General features: G+C 41.2%; 1 protein-coding gene across 1 annotated transcript in view; it reads left to right on the forward strand.

Moving 5' to 3' along the window:
* Positions 1-19,042, forward strand: part of LOC137632796 (large ribosomal subunit protein uL3m-like) — a 43,025-nt gene extending 23,983 nt beyond the window's left edge. Inside the window, exons 5-7 of the mRNA XM_068364884.1 lie at positions 2,915-3,075; positions 8,702-8,891; positions 18,730-19,042. Coding sequence (XP_068220985.1) covers positions 2,915-3,075; positions 8,702-8,891; positions 18,730-18,966 — 588 coding nt within the window. The 3' untranslated portion in view covers positions 18,967-19,042. The remainder of the gene's footprint in view (positions 1-2,914; positions 3,076-8,701; positions 8,892-18,729) is intronic.
* The last annotated feature ends 486 nt before the right edge of the window (positions 19,043-19,528 follow it).

Raw genomic sequence — 19,528 nt, forward strand, 5'->3', positions numbered from 1 at the left:
AGTTTCTTCTGAAGGGCCAACACCAACCGTATTGCGACGACTGTTTGGTACATTTAACAGTGAGGCATTTGTTGACTGAAATAGATATCTGTTTGAGGCTTGAGGTGAGGATGGCAGGTTCATCCTTGCCAAGGTTCTTGGACATGATGTGTCCTACTATGTGAGTGGGATTTTTAGATTTATTTCAGAAGCAGGTCTTCTGAAAACTATTTAACTTCTCTAATGACATCTTAACTTTTATGTAAAATAAATGATATCGGCGTCAATGACCTTAGATGTCAGGATGCCAGAAAACTTCAAATCCATCAATCAATCAATCAGTCTTGGGGTACCGCACCATGGGTCGCTCTGTAAGCTGGCTTCAACCTCTGCAGTTAATAACCATTTCCCTTCTGTAACCTAGTATAGTTTATTTTGATATACTTGTACATGTCCCCAATGCTTCCCACGAGGTAGGCATTGGGAAATGTCATATATACACAATACATTATTATGCTTGATGAGTCATGGCTATTGAAGTAAAGGAAAATGGGACAATTTTAGTTTCATGATAGATGTCTACACTTTGGAGAGCTTTGTGTATTAATATTATTATTATTATTATTATTATTATTATTATTATTATTATTATTATTATTATTAATTGCTAAGCTACAACCCTAGTTGGAAAAGCAGGATGCTATAAGACCAGCGGCTCCAACAAAGAAAATAGCCCAGTGAGGAAAGGAAACGGAAAAATTAAATATTTTGAGAACAGTAACTTTAAAATAAATATCTCCTATATAAACTATAAAAACTTTAACAAAATAAGAGGAAGAGAAATAAGATAGAATAGTGTGCCCAAGTGTACCCTCAAGCAAGAGAACTCTAACCCAAAGACAGTGGAATGAATGAATGAATGATTTAAAGTTTTCAGGCATCCTGACATCTAAGGTCATTGACGCCGGTAACATTTAATTTATGTATACAAAAGTAAAAAATGAAGTAAAATAAAAAATTAAAGAGTATTCAATTAAAATCATAAAAATTGAATGTCATAAAAGTTAAATATTTTTCAGAAGACCTGCTTCTGAAAGAAATCTAAAAATGCCACTTGCATGGTAGGACACATCATTTCCAAGAATCTTGGCAAGGATGAACCTGCCACCCTCACCTCGAGCCTCAAACAAATATCTATTCCGCAAGATGTTATAATTGGGGCATTCGGTCAACAAATGCCTTACTGTTAGAGGTACTAAACAGTTGTCACAATACGGTTGGTGTTGGCCCTTCAGCAGAAACTCATGTGTCAACCGAGTTTGACCAATACGGAGACGACAAAGAGACGTCTCCCATTTTCGGGGCATCATATTATACCTCCAAGGAGATATGTCATTTGTTACTTCCCTCATTTTATTGCCATCTTGACTATCCCATTGCTGTTGCCATTTATTGCAAACCAATTTTTTGATGTCAGGTAAGAAATCATTACAGGGAATGGGATACCTTCTTGGCAGCAACTCGGATGCAGCCTCCTTAGCCAGTGAATCTGCCTTCTCATTCCCGGACACACCTACATGTGCTGGAACCCAACAAAATTGAACTGTTATACCTCTCCGTCCAATAAGGAAAAGCCATTCTAAAATCTTTAAAACTAGAGGGTTATTAGAATTGAAAACTTCCATAGCTTGAAGGACACTCCTTGCATCACTAAAAATTGTAAAATTACCCTCCTTCTCCAACGCTATTTTCTCAATAGCAGTTAATATGCCATACAGTTCGGCAGTAAATATGGAAGCGGTCAGAGGAAGTGCACCTCTACAATTAAAACCATTACTATGTACTCCAAATCCAACGCCAGCATCAGATTTGGAGCCATCAGTATAGATAAAAGTTGATCCTCTATGTTCTTTAACATGTTCATTAAAAAGAGACCTGGCTTCTATGTCTGACATATTCTTCTTATCTCCAGTAATAACATTAAGATAAATATTTCATATATATGCTATAAAAACTTAAAAAAAAGGAAGTGAAATGAGATAGAATAGTGGGTCTGAGTGTACCCTCAAGCAAGAGAACTCTAACCCAAGACAGTGGAAGACCATGGTACAGAGGCTATGGCACTACCCAAGACTAGAGAACAATGGTTTGATTTTGGAGTGTCCTTCTCCTAGAAGAGCTGCTTACCATAGCTAAAGATTCTCTTCTACCCTTACCAAGAGGAAAGTGGCCACTGAACAATTATAGTGCGGTAGTTAACCCCTTAGGTGAAGAAGAATTGTTTGGTAATCTCACTGTTGTCAGGACAGAGGAGAATATGTAAAGAATAGGCCAGACTATTGGGTGTGTGTGTAGGCAAAGGGAAAATGAACCATAACTAGAGAGAAGGATCCAATGTAGTACTGTCTGGCCAGTCAAAGGACTCCCATAACCCTAGCGGTAGTATTTTAACGGGAGGCTGGAAACAATACAAACTTTTGGGGAGTATAGAAGTACACTAATCAATTTCATGATTAAAATTTCATTATTGTAAAGATTTCCTGGGTCATGAGTTGTATGAGAGATGTGATGTTTTCTGGCTGAAATAACACGTCAATCAGGCTAAAAACTTCAGGGTGACGACTTTGAGCATAGTTCAGTATAAGGAGTTGGTTTCTTAAATGACATCACCTGGCATACAGCGTAATGGCCTGTAAAACACCCAGCCATGTAGTTATGGTTGATAGCCATTGTCATCATACTCACTGAGCAAATTTTCTAATTCATTTAAAGTTGTTTTTTTGGTAATTCCATTTTTCTTTGTTTCATTGCAAAATTTAATCTATGACTACAATTAGTTCAAAGAGAAACTTGGTTATTTATCTATGAAGATTTCAGACTGACTTGATGTAACAATAATTTTACTTAAAAAAATGTTTTTCTCTTTTTTTTGCAGGTAACAAAGGAATTTAATTCCCTTTTTGTTGAATCTGGTGTTTTGCCAAAGAGAAAACTAACCAAGTTCATCATCAGTCCAACTGCTAAGCTAGCACCAGGCACCCCTTTGTATGCATCTCATTTTCGACCTGGAAGTTATGTTGATATTCGTGGGATAACGTGAGTATACAGTATATCTGATGTTTATATGAATCAGTATGTTATTAAATGTCGATTCAATATGCCAGAGACCATTGGTATTATTTGAAAATTATATGAACTAATACTGTACAGTATATCAATATACTGTAGTTCATTCTCATAAATGTAGGTTTTTCACTCACAAATGTGTCAGGTGATCCTCATTTTATTTATGTAGTGCAAAATAATTTTTTTGCATGAGATGATCCATCAACAGATCATTTATTGAACTCGGTATAACAACACCAAATAGCATTTACCAGTAAACACTGCCAAGAGGATTTCAAGATACAAAATTAATTCATTCCGGAGTGGCTTTCGTTTCGTGAATTTCTGCCTAAGATAGTACTTACAGCTTGGCTTTGGTAATGTCTTCTCTTTCACTTTTTGCTGGAGAAATTCATTCTCCATGGACATATCCTCCAGAAAATCTTTCAGTGGTATTTAAATAATCACTGGTTGGCCCCCCAGATCTTACCTGGTAGCTGGACAAAAGAAACCTTGCCAGACAAGTCCAACTTGACTCTCCACCTCCAGACTTGCAATTGTCCTCAGACGCATCCAAGGAGTGGTGTTGCACACACCTAGGCACCATAATCACATCAAGTGTGATCAGCAGAATAGCAGCATCTGCACATCAATGTGCTGGAAATTTATACAGCGTTTCTTGCCTTGCAAGCACTCTAAAATCATTTGATAATGCACCCGATAGTTTTGGTGAAGAAGTCAACAAGAGGATTGAGACCAGTTATCTACCTTTCGCCACTGAACAAGTTTGTTTATCAAAATCTGTTCACCTTGGAGATAGTATCATGTGGTCTGCCGTCAGAGAAAAAGACTTCTTGCTCTTGTCGGTTTTGAAGGATGCATATTTCCAGATACCTGTTCACCAGTCCTCCAGAAAATACCACCTCTTCATCCATGTGGGAATAGGGTAACAGTTCAAGTTCTTGTGTTTCAGACTGTCCTCTGCTCGTCGGATGTTCACTGATGTCATTTTGAGCCCACTGGAATGGGATATATCTTTTCAGGTATCTCGCCAATTAGCTGATCCTGGCCTCTCTCGAGGGGCAGTTGCTTTAGGATTGATCAGGCTGCTTTCCTTTTGTCAAGATCTGGGGATTATAAGCAATTGGATAAAGTTGATTCTCATACTCAAATATGGATTGAAGTATCTAGTCATGCTGATAGACATGGTAGCAGCGATAGTCTTTCCATAGGCAAATTGGATCTGCAGGCTCAGAGAGGTAGTACTGTACTCCCATTTCTGTTCAAGCGAGAACGTCCTGCTTAGTGGTGGCAATGTCAACTGGGGGTTGTATACCTGTTCGGCAAAGTCCGTTTCAGCGAAGTTGTTCTGAGCGATATTCTTTTTAGCAATGGTGGTTTTGGGCGGAAAATTTGAGCGACGAGGTAATCTTCATATTTAGCAGGAAACTAAAATTAAGCATCTTAGAATTAATAGACTACAGTTTTTCATAGAATAAAGATGTGTGATTCATCAGCTTTTTATTTGATATTGAGTAATGTACTTCTACATTACCCATAATGGAAATAATTTTATCAAAAGGTTGACGAGACAAAGTAAGTTGTAATGGATTTATACAGTATATAGAAAGAACAAAACAACCTTAAGCTGTATTACATGGCGATGTAAAGTATATAACTCCAAAGGTTGATTAAAGACAACTTTAGATTACAGAAATGACAATAATTGTACGGAAAAAATTAAGTATTGTCATAGTCCTTATCCAGTGAAAGCTGATGTGGAAAATACTGTATTAAAGATGAAAATGTGATCGCTGCTGAGAACACACACGATTCACCACCACGCATGCTTCAAGATGCAATAGTTGAGGTTTCAGCTGAAGTTGCATCAAGGATTGGAATAAGAACAAATCCAAGAACTGTGCTAAGGGGGCAAAAAGCAATAGCGGTCACCCACCTACTCCTCAGATGGCAACGGACATTGTTATTCCTAAATCAGACCGCCTCAGTTTTAGCAAAGAACTTTTTTTTATTACAGTTTAAGACAGTGGAGTTGAAGACAGTATTTTTCTCATCCATTTTGGTGATGACTGTGTGACAATCGCTACTTGTTGGCAGACTGAACTTTTAAAACTGCACCGACTATTTTAATTCAAATATTTACAAAACATGCCCGACGGATACAAGAAAGCATTATTCCTTGTTTGTTCCGTAACTGGAATACAAACCACGCTATTTAATAGCAATTAATTTTTACCGAGGGTTAACTACCCATACCGCTAGTTAGCAGGGGTAGGGGAGGGTAACTTGCTACCTCCCCCCTCACACACCTGTGATTGAGCTCACTTTGCTTGGAGGTAGGACTTCAAGGGGGATAGGGCTGGCGAGTAGGTTTGCTTGAATAGCTAAAGTTTGTATAGTTGGGAAAAATACAAATTATCTACGAATTTGTCATTTGTTACGTAACTGGAATACAAACCACGCTATTTAATAGGGGTGACTCACCTATTAGGAATGGTGGACGTCCCAGCCAATCTGGCTTTTGGCTTTACCCGGGGGCTCCTTATCTGAGTGTATCAGTATTAAAAAAATAGCGAGTCCCTGCACCTCGCTAAAACCTTGCTACGCAAGGTCCGCGGCCTATGCAAGCTGTATGTTGAGGTATGTAAAAGTATGACTGTCTTGGTAAAGTTATTCCAAGTTCTTTAGAAGGAAAAACTGTGTAACTAGGACTTTCCCAATACCACCTCGTCAGGGTATGGGGACGAAACAATATTAGTCTTAATACTAGGTACACAAGTGAGCATGGTTTACCTGCAGTGGTTTGAGGTCAGCTATGCAGAGAACTCAGCATGCTGCTTTCGTTCTGGCTTCAGCCAACGAGGATTAAAGGACCTTTGTGGGCAAATGCTTACAAAGTCTGTGGTATCATCTCCACTCTTGCTTTCAGGAAGAACCAGTCAGTGATGAAGGTTTTATTGGCAGGAGTTTGGAAATGCCAGACAACCTTCACTTCCCATTACCTACGGTAGTGTACCCACAAGTCTTTGGATACCTTTATCCTTGATCTGGTGGTGAATGCTCAGCAGATTGTATAGCCAGCCCAACTCCCTCATGGGACAAGAAGCATCTCGTCTAAGATTAAGCCTAGATTAAGTTAGAATGACTGGTCTTCTCGTCTTTCTTCCCCTCTCTTAGGTGCAGCGGTCATGGCCGTTATATGGTGGTTCGAATGCTAGACACAGATAAGCTGACTGGCTGGCTGGTTAAGGATTTGACACTCAAGACTATTTTTCTGCTAATCTTGGCATCAGCAAAGTGAGTTTGTGAGTTGTATGGCATCTCACATGTCACAAGTCCTTCTGAGGGATGGAAAGTCTCCTTTACCATTATGCCTGGGTTTGTGGCCAAGACCCCAAACCCAGACGTTCATGATACTATATTCAGTTCCTTCTCCATATTCTCTCAAAGAGGCATCCAGGAAGAACCAGAATGACTTGCTTTTCTGACTAGTGAGAGCTCTACAGTGCTATCTTTAGAGGACTGCACTTCAGGCCTGAGAACCAGAGAGACTTTCTTAGCACCAGTAGGACCATGGAAAAGGGTATCTAAGAACACTGTTTCGTTCTGGCTCCAGCCACCGAGGATTAATGGAGCTTTGTGGGCAAATGCTTACAAAGTCTGTGGTATCATCTCCACTCTTGCTTTCAGGAAGAACCAGTCAGTGATGAAGGTTTTATTGGCAGGAGTCTGGAAATGCCAGACAACCTTCACTTCCCATTACCTATGGTAGTATACCCACAAGTCTTTGGATACCTTTATCCTTGATCTGGTGGTGAATGCTCAGCAGATTGTATAGCCAGCCCAACTCCCTCATGGGACAAGAAGCATCTCATCTAAGATTAAGCCTAGATTAAGTGAGAATGACTGGTCTTCTCATCTTTCTTCCCCTCCCTTGGGGTGCACCGGTCATGGCCGTTATATGCTAGTTCGAATGCTAGACACAGATAAACTTCATAATAGAGCAACCATTCTTTTCAGACAAGATTTGTTATAAAGTATCTCGCCTATCCTCTTAGATAAGAGGGACGATGTATAAAATGTATGCAAACCCATTTCTCATAATGAGTATACATTCAGACAACATATCCTGTGTAAGGGTATAGGTTCTCCTGTGACTATTTACCAATTCCAGTGACATCTCCATGTGCTGGCTGTTAGTATGTTGACAGTAGTCATCATCTTCACCCTTATACAGGGCCAGACATTTCCCAGGAAAGGTTAGCCAGCCAGAATTTGGTCCATATGAACTTTTTTCTTCCTAAAGATAAGTCTCCTATTAAAGGATGGTGTTAGGAACAATCACAATTTTTTAAACATAAAACTTACCTGGTAGTTATATATATATAGCTTACGTCCCTGACGTCAGCTATATATATATATATAACTACCAGGTAATTATGTTCAAAAATTTATTTTATAATGAAAATAAAATTTTTAGATTAATTTGTATTTTTGCTAACTATACAAGCCAGGCTTTGAGGTCAAAATCGAGCGTCTAGCCGACTATCAGGTGGGTGGTTCTTACTTGCCAACACAGCAGTAGCCATAACTACCTCGTAAAAACTAACAGCCGTTCCAGCTTCACTGAAGTCATAATCCTATTAAAGGACAGGTTTATATAGACAGGAAAAATGTGATAATTATTTAATTTTTGGTCTTGTGTTTTGTATGATCATAGTATATATACAGTAATGTCACTTTAAAGGCCACTCATGAATGGCAGAGGCAAGGGACAGTGACACTGCCCTAGCAATCAGGACACTGCCATAGAGTCTGACCTTACATACATATGATCAGCGCCCAAGCCCCCTCTCCACCCAAGCTAGGACCAGGGAGGGCCAACCAATGGCTGCTGATGACTCTGCAAGTAGACCTATAGGCTTAACCAAACCCCCATCCTTAGCTCACAAGGAGGGTGTGGTTGTAGCAACTAAGGGAACTAACGATTTTGAGCAGGACTCAAATCCCCGGGCAGGGATGTTATCAGTAGGCCACCATAACCCTATAAACTGTAGATATTGTCTGAGGCTCCATGCAGAAGCCTGTCTACCCGTACCTGCAATGTTTTCTGACTTCTGTTTATCATCTCATCTTCTGTCTTCCCACCTAATTGTCCCGGTTGTTTTGACTATGTGAGGGCTCATATTTATTTAACTCTATTTTAAGAAGAAATACATCAAACGAGGCTTGTGAGTTTGGAAATATGATTCAATGGTATGCTTAAACTAAATTACTTATTGGCTAATCTTATTTTACCAGTGAAATTCTGTGTGGAAAATGTAACCAGAAAAATTAGGTCATTAGAAATTTGAAATAATAAGTTTGTATAGATCTGATGAAATATGTTGAGACATGTTATGGATTCAGATGTTTTGGTGTTTTATTCACCTGGCAATGTTGCAAGTCATAAGTTTACCTACTGTACAAATTCAGGAATCCTTTAGATAATAAAGTATAGATGAGGATTATCTCTGTAATTTTAAATACTTTACATACTTATGAAAAGTTATTTTTATTGATTAAATTGATATTTATAGAAGGAATTTTGTTACAGGATTGATCGAGGATTTCAAGGTGTAATGAAACGGTGGGGCTTCAAAGGTCTGCGAGCAACTCATGGTGTAACCAAGGCACATAGAAGTGGAGGAAGCATTGGTGGTGGCGGTGAGAAAGCTAGAGTTTGGCCAGGTACAAAGATGCCGGGGCATATGGGCCGCAATCCTCGAATTATCAGGGGAGTTAAGGTTAGTAGATTTGATTATCATTAAAAGATTACCAATCCTTGTAATACAGTATAGAAAATTGAATTGGTTTTTAAGGTAGTTTGAGGCATTTAATCCTGAAACATTCATTGATGATATTGATATTGTTTCAATTAATCTTACCCAACATTCTATATGCTATGGAAGTGCAACTTTGATAAACTAAAGAATTAGAGAATTGATTGTGAATATGTGTGACTAAGTTCTCAATTTGCTTGAGGATTGTTTTCTGAAGAGTGAAGTGCCGTTTATAACATTATAACCATAAGATTCAACAGTAAATTATGTAGTTGCATTCCACAACAGCATTGAATAACATAACAAATGCATTTTTTTTTTTTTTTACCAAACAACATATGACAGCATGCATTAAAATTACTGAATGAAAAAAAAGGAAAGAATGAGTGGCAAATGATGTAAAAACTGATTTTGAAAACTACCAACATGCCTTGGTCAAGTTGACAGATTTAGCAGATTGCCAGAGTTCCTTTGGTGTTGTAAATTGACAAATAGTTTCTTTGTTTATATTCAATAATGTGAGCTTAATCTGTAAATGGCTCTACTGTAATTGTCGAAGTTAGAATAAACCATAAATCACAAAATATTTTAATGTGATGCAAACTGCATTCCAATTCTATGCGAATTAGAAAAAAAAGTTTTTATCATATCTTCCTTTTTGTTCAGTAATACATACCTTGCAAAATAGGGCAGTTGTTTTGAAATGAAAAATAGTTAAATGCATTAGAATAACTATAGATATATTGCATTTTTCAATATTAATCTTACCCGATAATCATGTAGCTGTCAACTCTGTTGCCGACAGAAATCTACGGTCGGGATACGCCAGCGATCGCTATACAGGTGGGGGTGAACACCACAGCGCCATCTGTGGTCAGGTACTCCAGTACTTCTTGTCAACACCACCTCAATTTTTCCTCTGTCGTGCCTCCGGCTAGACCTACATGGATACGCTGTTGATTCTGGAGTTATTGCTCACGATTTGGTGATGTATTTGCTCTAGAGTTTAGCCTTCGCTATTCAGGAAGCTTTATCATTAGCTTAGCAAGTTTTTGGAATTAATTTGATTTAATTTTTGATTTAATTTTGGTGACGAAGAGAGTATGAACTCTCTTTCACTTTTAATGGCCGACCCTTCACTTAGACGGAAGTGTTGGTGTCGAAGAGAGTATAGACTCTCTTTCTTAATTTTGCTTAACAAAAGTTATAGATTTATTTTATATCTCTCCGCCTTTTATAGGCCTCTTCGATTAACTTCCTTTTATTATAAACTTATTAAAATTAATTTTTATATTTGTTTATATTCGACCTTTCCTAATAGTAGGCGGTCTTTTCTTGGAACCGAAGTTAATTAACATTGAGCCCGTCATTTCGTTGTTACCTGTTAACATATTATGCTATTTTAATGTTTTTGAAAGAATTTCTTTGTTAGTCTCGTACTGTTTTCAAAGTTGAACTAACGTTTTGTTTTGTCTCTGCAGTTGTTGACGTTCAGAACGTTCAACTTGCGCTCTATCGTTACGATAGAGAGAGAGTATTCACGGTGTCACGTTGCAGTAAGAGTAGAACGATTCTAGCGTTTTGTTCATTCTTTCTTAGCTTAAATGGTTTTAATTCTAATAAAGGAACTTTTTATTTGGGAAATCTTTCAGTTTTTTTCCTTTAACAATAATATGTTTTAACGATATATATAATTGGGCTCATCTCTCAGGTTCTAAGTCAGGAGAGAGAGAGAGAGAGATAGAGACGGAGGGAGAGAGAGGAGGATAAACGTTTCGTTCAAGCGGGTAACGTTGTTATCGTTTTTGCTCTTCTCCCTAGTCTCTTTAGGGGAAGAAGGTAAACGTTTCTAGAGTTTTATTCTTGTTCTCAGGCTTTATGCGGTGAGAGATTTTAAACGTAGTTTATTTGATCTAGTGTTTAGTCTCTTTTCCAGCCACTGAATTATTTATCTTTCATTATGTTTTTCTGTTACATTGTAATACTGTTTTCGCAATTACTAACTTTTAATGAAGGATAGAATTGCGTGTTTCAGGTACAAACCGCTTAAAGTTTCGAGTTCAGTGAAATAAGTGCAAACAGAAAATCAAAAGTGATAAAGTGATAAGCGCAAAGTGTTACAGTGTTGCGTTCGAGGGTTCGTCTGTTCGTGCCAGTTGTTCGCCTAGTCTGGGACCTCTTACAAGCTCCCAAGCCCAGGGGAGAAGTAACGTCGAAGGACTTATGGGTTCATCAGGCCTTGATCGACGAACAGACGTTTCCCTCCGTGGTTTCGGGTGTAACCAACTCACGTAGCCGACGTGATCACCCCACCCACACAAAGACGAGAGAGCCCTTTTATTCCTCGTCTGCGGAAGAGGTTTCTCGCAGAAACCATGGACCAAATCTTGCAGCTTTTAAGTGCAAGTCGGTCCCTTCCGCGCAAGTCCAACTCCTAGGTGGTGCCATTAGCACTGGGTCAGTTCGGACTTGCTGCAGTACGACAACTGCACACCTCCCAGAGAGGCAAGGTGGTATCGCAACAGGCAGTAACTCCGTCTGTTGCCGCACCAGCTGTTTTAGACCCTCAGTCTCAACGGACAGTAGCTCCGTTTGTTGTTGTCTTTCTTAAACTCTAGTGGTCTATGCTGCAGACAATGCAGTCTCAGCTTGCGGTGTTGATGCAGGAGTTTCAGGCAGAGAAGGTTAGCACACCTCCTCCTGCGAGCGCTCCTCCACCTCTGCGCAGTCCACCCTGCCAGACGTATGATGTTGAGGCTCCTCCTGCCTCCATGCGTGAGCTGCCGCATTGGGAGTTGCCAGGTACCAGCGCTATGCAGCAACCTCCACTTTCCTTGAGGCAGGAGCCTCATGCTATGCGGCAACCGCCTCAACTCTTGAGGCAAGAGCCTCAACTCTTGAGGCAAGAGCCTCAACTCTTGAGGCAAGAACCTCAACTCTTGAGGCAAGAGCCTCAACTCTTGAGGCAAGAACCTCAACTCTTGAGGCAAGAGCCTCAACTCTTGAGGCAAGAACCTCAACTCTTGAGGCAAGAACCTCAACTCTTGAGGCAAGAGCCTCAACTCTTGAGGCAAGAACCTCAACTCTTGAGGCAAGAGCCTCAACTCTTGAGGCAAGAACCTCAACTCTTGAGGCAAGAGCCTCAACTCTTGAGGCAAGAACCTCAACTCTTGAGGCAAGAGCCTCAACTCTTGAGGCAAGAACCTCAACTCTTGAGGCAAGAACCTCAACTCTTGAGGCAAGAACCTCAACTCTTGAGGCAAGAGCCTCAACTCTTGAGGCAAGAACCTCAACTCTTGAGGCAAGAGCCTCAACTCTTGAGGCAAGAGCCTCTCTCTGCGCAGCCACCTCCTCAACCCTTGAGGCAGACGCAACTCTTGAGGCAGGAACCTCATGCTATGAGGCAGCCGCCTCAACGCATGCAGCAACCGCATTCTTCACAGCATGAGCCTCTCTCTGCGCAGCTACCTCCTCAACCCTTGAGGCAGACGCAACTCTTGAGGCAGGAACCTCACAGGAGCCTCATGCTATGCGGCATCCTCCTCAAACCATGAGGCAGGAGCCTCATGCTATGCGGCATCCTCCTCAACCCATGAGGCAGGAGCCTCATGCTATGCGGCAACCTCCTCTACCCATGAGGCAGCCTCATGCTATGCGGCATCCTCCTCAACCCATGAGGCAGGAGCCTCATGCTATGCGGCATCCTCCTCAACCCATGAGGCAGGAGTCTCATGCTATGAGGAGCCTCATGCTATGCGGAATCCTCCTCAAACCATGAGGCAGGAGCCTCATGCTATGCGGCAACCGCCTCAACCCATGAGGCAGGAGCCTCATACTATGCGGCATCCTCCTCAACGCATGCGGCATGAGCCTCATCCCTTGCAGCATGAGCCTCATCCCATGCAGCATGAGCCTCATACCATGCAGCATGAGCCTCATCCCATGCAGTATGAGCCTCATCCCATGCAGCATAAGCCGCACGCCATGCAACATGCTCTGCTTACCTTACAGCATGCTCTACATACAGCATGCTCTGCATACAGCATGCTCTGCATACCTTACCGCATGCTCCTCAGTCACACATCTTTGGTTGTTGCCAACTCACTAGACTGTCAAGCAGTTTCATAACGTTGCCTTCTAGTCTGCTGCTTTTGCACCAGTGAAACCCTCACTGAGAGAACTTAGCTTTTCTCGGATATGGTTCCTGTAGATGAGAAAGTGCTATTCTCCCTCCTTCTGATATTCCCTTGAGGACTCTGTCATTTGGAGAGGAGCCTTTAGCTGCTTAGCCTCCTATGGACTTTTATTTAAGCATAACATGCTTCCAGGGAGGGTAATGGTTCCACTTCAGTCGCTAACCCCGTCTGTTACCACACCTGCTCCCATAGACCTTGAGCTTTGTTGCAAGACATGCAGTCCAAGCTTAGTCCTTGTTAGAGGATTTTTTGTTTACGGAGTCAGTGTGTCACTGGGAAGACGTTCAACAACCAGCAGAAGTGACTTGTTGTGACGCAGTGCGGCAACCTCAGCAACCCGATAAGGAGTTGTCTGTACGACCCAGACAGTCTAGACAGCTTAGGGTTGTCGCTGTACTTCCTCGCTTCCCCATGGTTGACAGTTCACAGACTGTGCAGCAGTACCATGATCTTGTGTCCGGCTCCGTCAGACGACTAGCTTTTAAGAGCTCCCACAAGTCGTCGCTGTCTGGAGATTCTCAGATGGACTATGGATCTGACCAAGGAACTGGGCCTCCTGGTCAATTTTGAGGAGTCCCAGCTCGTCCCATCCCAGACTATTGTCTACCTGGGTATGGATCTTCAGAGTCGAGCTTTTCGGGCTTTTCCGTCGGCCCCAAGGATCTACTAAGCCCTAGATTGCATCCAGAGCATGCTGAGAAGGAACCGATGCTCAGTCAGGTAGTGGATGAGTCTAACAGGGACACTTTCATCGCTGGCCCTGTTCATCGAGTTAGGGAGACGCCACCTCCGCCCCCTTCAGTATCATCTAGCGGCTCACTGGATAAAGGACATGACGCTAGAGACGATCTCAGTTCCTGTTTCCGAAGAGAGGAGGTCTACTCTCACGTGGTGAAAGAACAGCTTTCTTCTCAAGGAAGTCTACCTTTGGCTGTTCAGAAACCCGACCGCCGTCTCTTCTCTGACGCATCAGACACGGGCTGGGGTGCGACTTTGGACGGACAGGAATGCTCGGGAACATGGAATCAGGAGCTAAGGACACTTCACATCTATTGCAAGGAGCTGTTGGCGGTTCATCTGGCCTTGATAAACTTCAAGTCCCTCCAGCTTAACAAGGTGGTGGAGGTGGACTCTGACAACACCACAGCCTTGGCTTACATCTCCAAGCAGGGAGGGACTCATTCGTGGAAGTTGTTCTAGATATCAAGGGACCTCCTCATCTGGTTAAAAGATCGAAAGCTCACGCTGGTAACGAGGTTCATTCAGGGCGATATGAATGTCATGGCAGATCGCCTTAGCCGGAAGGGTCAGGTCATCCCCACAGAGTGGACCCTTCACAAGAATGTTTGCAGCAGACTTTGGGCCCTGTGGGGTCAGCCAACCATAGATCTGTTCGCTACCTCGATAACCTAGAGGCTCCCGTTGTATTGTTCTCCGATTCCAGACCCAGCAGCAGTTCACGTGGATGCTTTTCTGCTGGATTGGTCCCATCTCGACCTGTATGCATTCCCGCCGTTCAAGATTGTCAACAGGGTACTTCAGAAGTTCGCCTCTCGCAAAGGGACACGGCTGACGTTGGTTGGCTCCGCTCTGGTCCGCGAGAGAATGGTTCATAGAGGTACTGCAATGGCTGGTCGACATTCCCAGGACTCTTCCTCTAGGAGTGGACCTTCTACGTCTACCTCACGTAAAGAAGGTACATCCAAACCTCCACGCTCTTCGTCTGATTGCCTTCAGACTTTCGAAAGACTCTCAAGAGCTAGGGGCTTTTCGAAGGAGGCAGCCAGAGCGATTGCCAGAGCAAGGAGGACATCCACTCTCAGAGTCTATCAGTCTAAAGGGGAAGTCTTCCGAAGCTGGTACAAGGCCAATGCAGTTTCCTCATCCAGTACCACTGTAACCCAGATTGCTGACTTCCTGTTACATCTAAGGAACGTAAGATCCCTTTCAGCTCCTACGATTAAGGGTTACAGAAGTATGTTGGCAGCGGTTTTCCGCCACAGAGGCTTGGATCTTTCCACCAACAAAGATCTACAGGACCTCCTTAGGTCTTTTGAGACCTCAAAGGAACGTCGGTTGTCCACTCCAGGCTGAAATCTAGACGTGGTCCTAAGGTTCCTTATGTCATCAAGATTTGAACCTCTCCAATCAGCCTCTTTTAAGGACCTCACATTAAAGACTCTTTTCCTCGTGTGCTTGACAACAGCTAAAAGAGTAAGTGAGATCCACGCCTTCAGCAGGAACATAGTTTTCACATCTGAAACGGCTACATGTTCCTTGCAGCTCGGTTTTTTGCTAAAACGAGCTTCCTTCACGTCCTTGGCCTAAGTCGTTCGAGATCCCAAGCCTGTCCAACTTGGTGGGGGACGAACTGGAGAGAGTACTTTGCCCAGTTAGAGCTCTTAGGTACTATCTAAAAAGGTCATAACCTTTACGAGGACAATCAGAAGCCTTATGGTGTGCTATCAAGAAGCCTTCTCTTCCAAGGTCTAAGAACTCAGTTTCTTACCTATTCAGGCTCCTGATTAGGGAAGCACATTCTCATCTGAAGGAAGAAGACCTTGCTTTGCTGAAGGTAAGGACACATGAAGTGAGAGCTGTGGCTACTTCAGTGGCCCTCAAACAGAACCGTTCTCTGCAGAGTGTTATGGATGCAACCTATTGGAGAAGCAAGTCAGTGTTCGCATCTTTCTATCTCAAAGATGTCCAGTCTCTTTACGAGAACTGCTACACCCTGGGACCATTCGTAGCAACGAATGCAGTAGTAGGCGGGGGCTCAGCCACTACATTCCCATAATCCCATAACCTTTTTAACCTTTCTCTTGAATACTTTTTATGGGTTGTACGGTCGGCTAAGAAGCCTTCCACATCCTTGTTGATTTGGCGGGTGGTCAATTCTTTCTTGAGAAGCGCCGAGGTTAAAGGTTGTGATGAGGTCCTTTAGTATGGGTTGCAGCCCTTTATACTTCAGCACCTAAGAGTCGTTCAGCATCCTAAGAGGACCGCTACGCTCAGTAAGGAAGACGTACTTAATAAAGGCAGAGTAATGGTTCAAGTCGTCTTCCTTACCAGGTACTTATTTATTTTATGTTATTTTTGAATAACTAATAAAATAAAATACGGGATACTTAGCTTCTTTGTTAACATGTATGCTGGTCTCCACCCACCACCCTGGGTGTGAATCAGCTACATGATTATCGGGTAAGATTAATATTGAAAAATTTTATTTTCATTAGTAAAATAAATTTTTGAATATACTTACCCGATAATCATGATTTAATTGACCCACCCTTCCTCCCCATAGAGAACCAGTGGACCGAGGAAAAAATTGAGGTGGTGTTGACAAGAAGTACTGGAGTACCTGACCACAGATGGCGCTGTGGTGTTCACCCCCACCTGTATAGCGATCGCTGGCGTATCCCGACCGTAGATTTCTGTCGGCAACAGAGTTGACAGCTACATGATTATCGGGTAAGTATATTCAAAAATTTATTTTACTAATGAAAATAACATTTTAGCAAATTGCCAAAATTCCTCCATTAAAATAAATTGACAAAAGACTATCTTCCAATAAAAAACCTAAACTTTTGCTGCACTTTCTTATTTGCGGAGTTCAGTAATACAAGTCAGCCCTCGCTCTTCATGGGTGTTAGGTAACAGACAGGAGCGAAGAAAGAGAATCCGCGAATGCTTGTTGCCCTGGGGTGGGATAACTCCTTACCCTACCAACTCACTCCCCATTGCCTACGCACAGTCGATTAATGCACTAAGTACTGCCTAGTATTGATTTTACTTGGTTTCTATTACAGTATAAGTATTTTGTAATTGAATGAAGACATTTCAGTAAGTATACAGTACATTTGCACACTGTACACAAGTATTGGACACATTAAGGCTTTGGTACAGTACAGTAACATCACTTTTTACATGAAAATGTGATTCTGTTCAAAAAGGACCGAAGCGGGAGAGACACACACTAGGAGAGACAATGCAAGACTGAAGCTGAGTCAGTGTGAGATGGGATGTTGTACTGGACAGAGAAGTAAGTGGCGCAAAGCGAGCCAGGTGCAAAGGAACTTTGGCTGTTTGAAACCTTTGGCGCTGCTAGAGTAATTCTCGCGAACCCACATATATGTGATTTTTTATTTAATAGGTTATACAGTTTTCTGTGTCTTGAACGAGCGAAATCGCGTAGCATGAACCCGAACAAAGCGAGGGCGGACTGTAGAGACAGGCGCAAAAAGTGAGAATCCGTGAATACTTGCTGCCCTAGGTTGGGTTAACTCTAAACTAAACAACTCTCTGCCCATTGCCTAGATGTGATTGACTATCATACTATCTACTGTAACCCTCTGTACTGCCTAATATAGTCTTTATTTACTTTCTATCACAGTATAAGTATTGTGTTAATGAATGAACACATTTCAGTAAGTGTACAGTACATGTACACTTGTGCACCTACACAGTAAGACTGCAGTACACATAACACTAGTCATTGTCACACTGAAATATGCATGTAATACATACACTACGTAACAACAAAACACTGTTCTTATCTAACAACATTTGCTGGTACTCTAGTGTATATTACTGTAATTTATGTATAGCACTATCACTACAATACAGATTAATTAGCTAAGGTAACTCTTGTGAGTGATTGCTGTTTTCAGCAGGTCGACTTGCACTGTTCAAACACTGTACACTTAATCTATACATTACTACGGTATAGTATTTTGTATACAGTACTATACAGTAGTTAATGTAACAATAACGCTAATACACACTGAATATGCTAACACAGTAAAAATTGAAAGAAGAATATCAGTAAAACACCACTAATTGTTTACGTACAAAGTTCTACTCAGCAGGTGTGAAGCATGATACAACTCTTGAGCCGTCGACTGTTTGGCGCATTGGGTAGTGTAAGAGAGAGTACTGTAGGGCTCTGCTAATTATGTTTGACTTAAGAACATGTCAACTTGAGAACATACTCATACAAATCATTTGTTCATATGTAGTGGACTTAGTAGTAATGTTTCGTGTCCTACTATGGACAGGCACTTACAAGGAAAAAATAATTTTCCTGCCAACCATAGTCTTACAACTTATAACCTAACCTAACAGTCTAATGAAAAAATATCTTCTCAATAAGATGAACCCTAGGATTTAAATATTCGCTGAAGAACTATAAGCGTACAATCAATGTTTAAGACACTACAGCAATAAATGTACTTTACTGTAACAATGATACAGTATTGTATATGAAAATATACTGGCAATGTTAATATCTGGTCTTTCATATATTTATGTCTTTTCATGTGCTGTACTGTAGAACTCCTCTTTTAATTCTAAGATATACTGGTATTTTAAATGTCTAGAGCAATATAAGTTAGTTTTAATAAAAGGTTCAATTATGAAAATGCAATACTTCAGGAATAGCTGTTTATTATACAGCACTGCATTATAGTTGGCATGCATATACCTATTATAATCATCTCCCAAAAAATGTATAAGAATATTTATAGTAATTTCCATAACTTTTAAAGTTCAGATGATTATAACTAAAGCAGGTTGAAATAGGTAAAGTCTATCTTTCTCATATCTAGATATGGCGTATCAACACACGACACAATGTTATTTGGGTTCACGGCCCGGCTATCCCTGGCGAAGTTGGAAACTATGTTAACATGTACGATTGCAGCCTACCAACTAGAAAGATCACTGAAGAAAACCACCCACCATTCCCAACGTTTTTCCAAGATGAAGAGGAGATTGAAGAAGAGCTTTACGATGAAGATTTGCATTTATTTTCAGATAAGTCTATAAGTTTTGCTGAAAAATAAGCAGATTGAATGTAAATTATGTATATATTATGTTCTCTAGTACTGTTACAAAATTTACAAATAAACAATTTAGATATTTTATGTTTTGTTAAAGATTCTGATAATGAAACCCAATACAATATCTGTTTATTTTCAGGTTTACTGTGTAAGTAATTCTTGAAGGCTTGATATTTTCATGGGTCCAAATTATCAAATAGCTCTTAGTAATTTTGTTGTAAGATTTAGATTTTCTGGTATTTATCTATCACAGTAAAAGTTTACAAGGATAGGTAGTGATGGTGGTGGTGGTGGGGGGGGGGGGGGGCAGTAGCTGTAGTGAACGACACCTCGTAGTAACGGGGGATTTTGAGGAGGGAGAAGTCTAATTGGAAAGGTATCACTCGCCCCAGTTTTAATACCGACACCCTTTAGGGGTGAGCGAGCTGGATATATTCCTAGCATTCCATGCAACTTTTTTCTCTGGTATATTTAGCAGTATTTATACCTTTGAAATGGTGCATTAAGGAGCATTTCACGGAGCAACACAGGTTGAGCCCAGAAATAGATTTTTCCTTCGTCAAAA

This window comes from Palaemon carinicauda, chromosome 42 (genome assembly GCF_036898095.1).
Source record: "Palaemon carinicauda isolate YSFRI2023 chromosome 42, ASM3689809v2, whole genome shotgun sequence".
Lineage (NCBI taxonomy): Eukaryota > Metazoa > Arthropoda > Malacostraca > Decapoda > Palaemonidae > Palaemon > Palaemon carinicauda.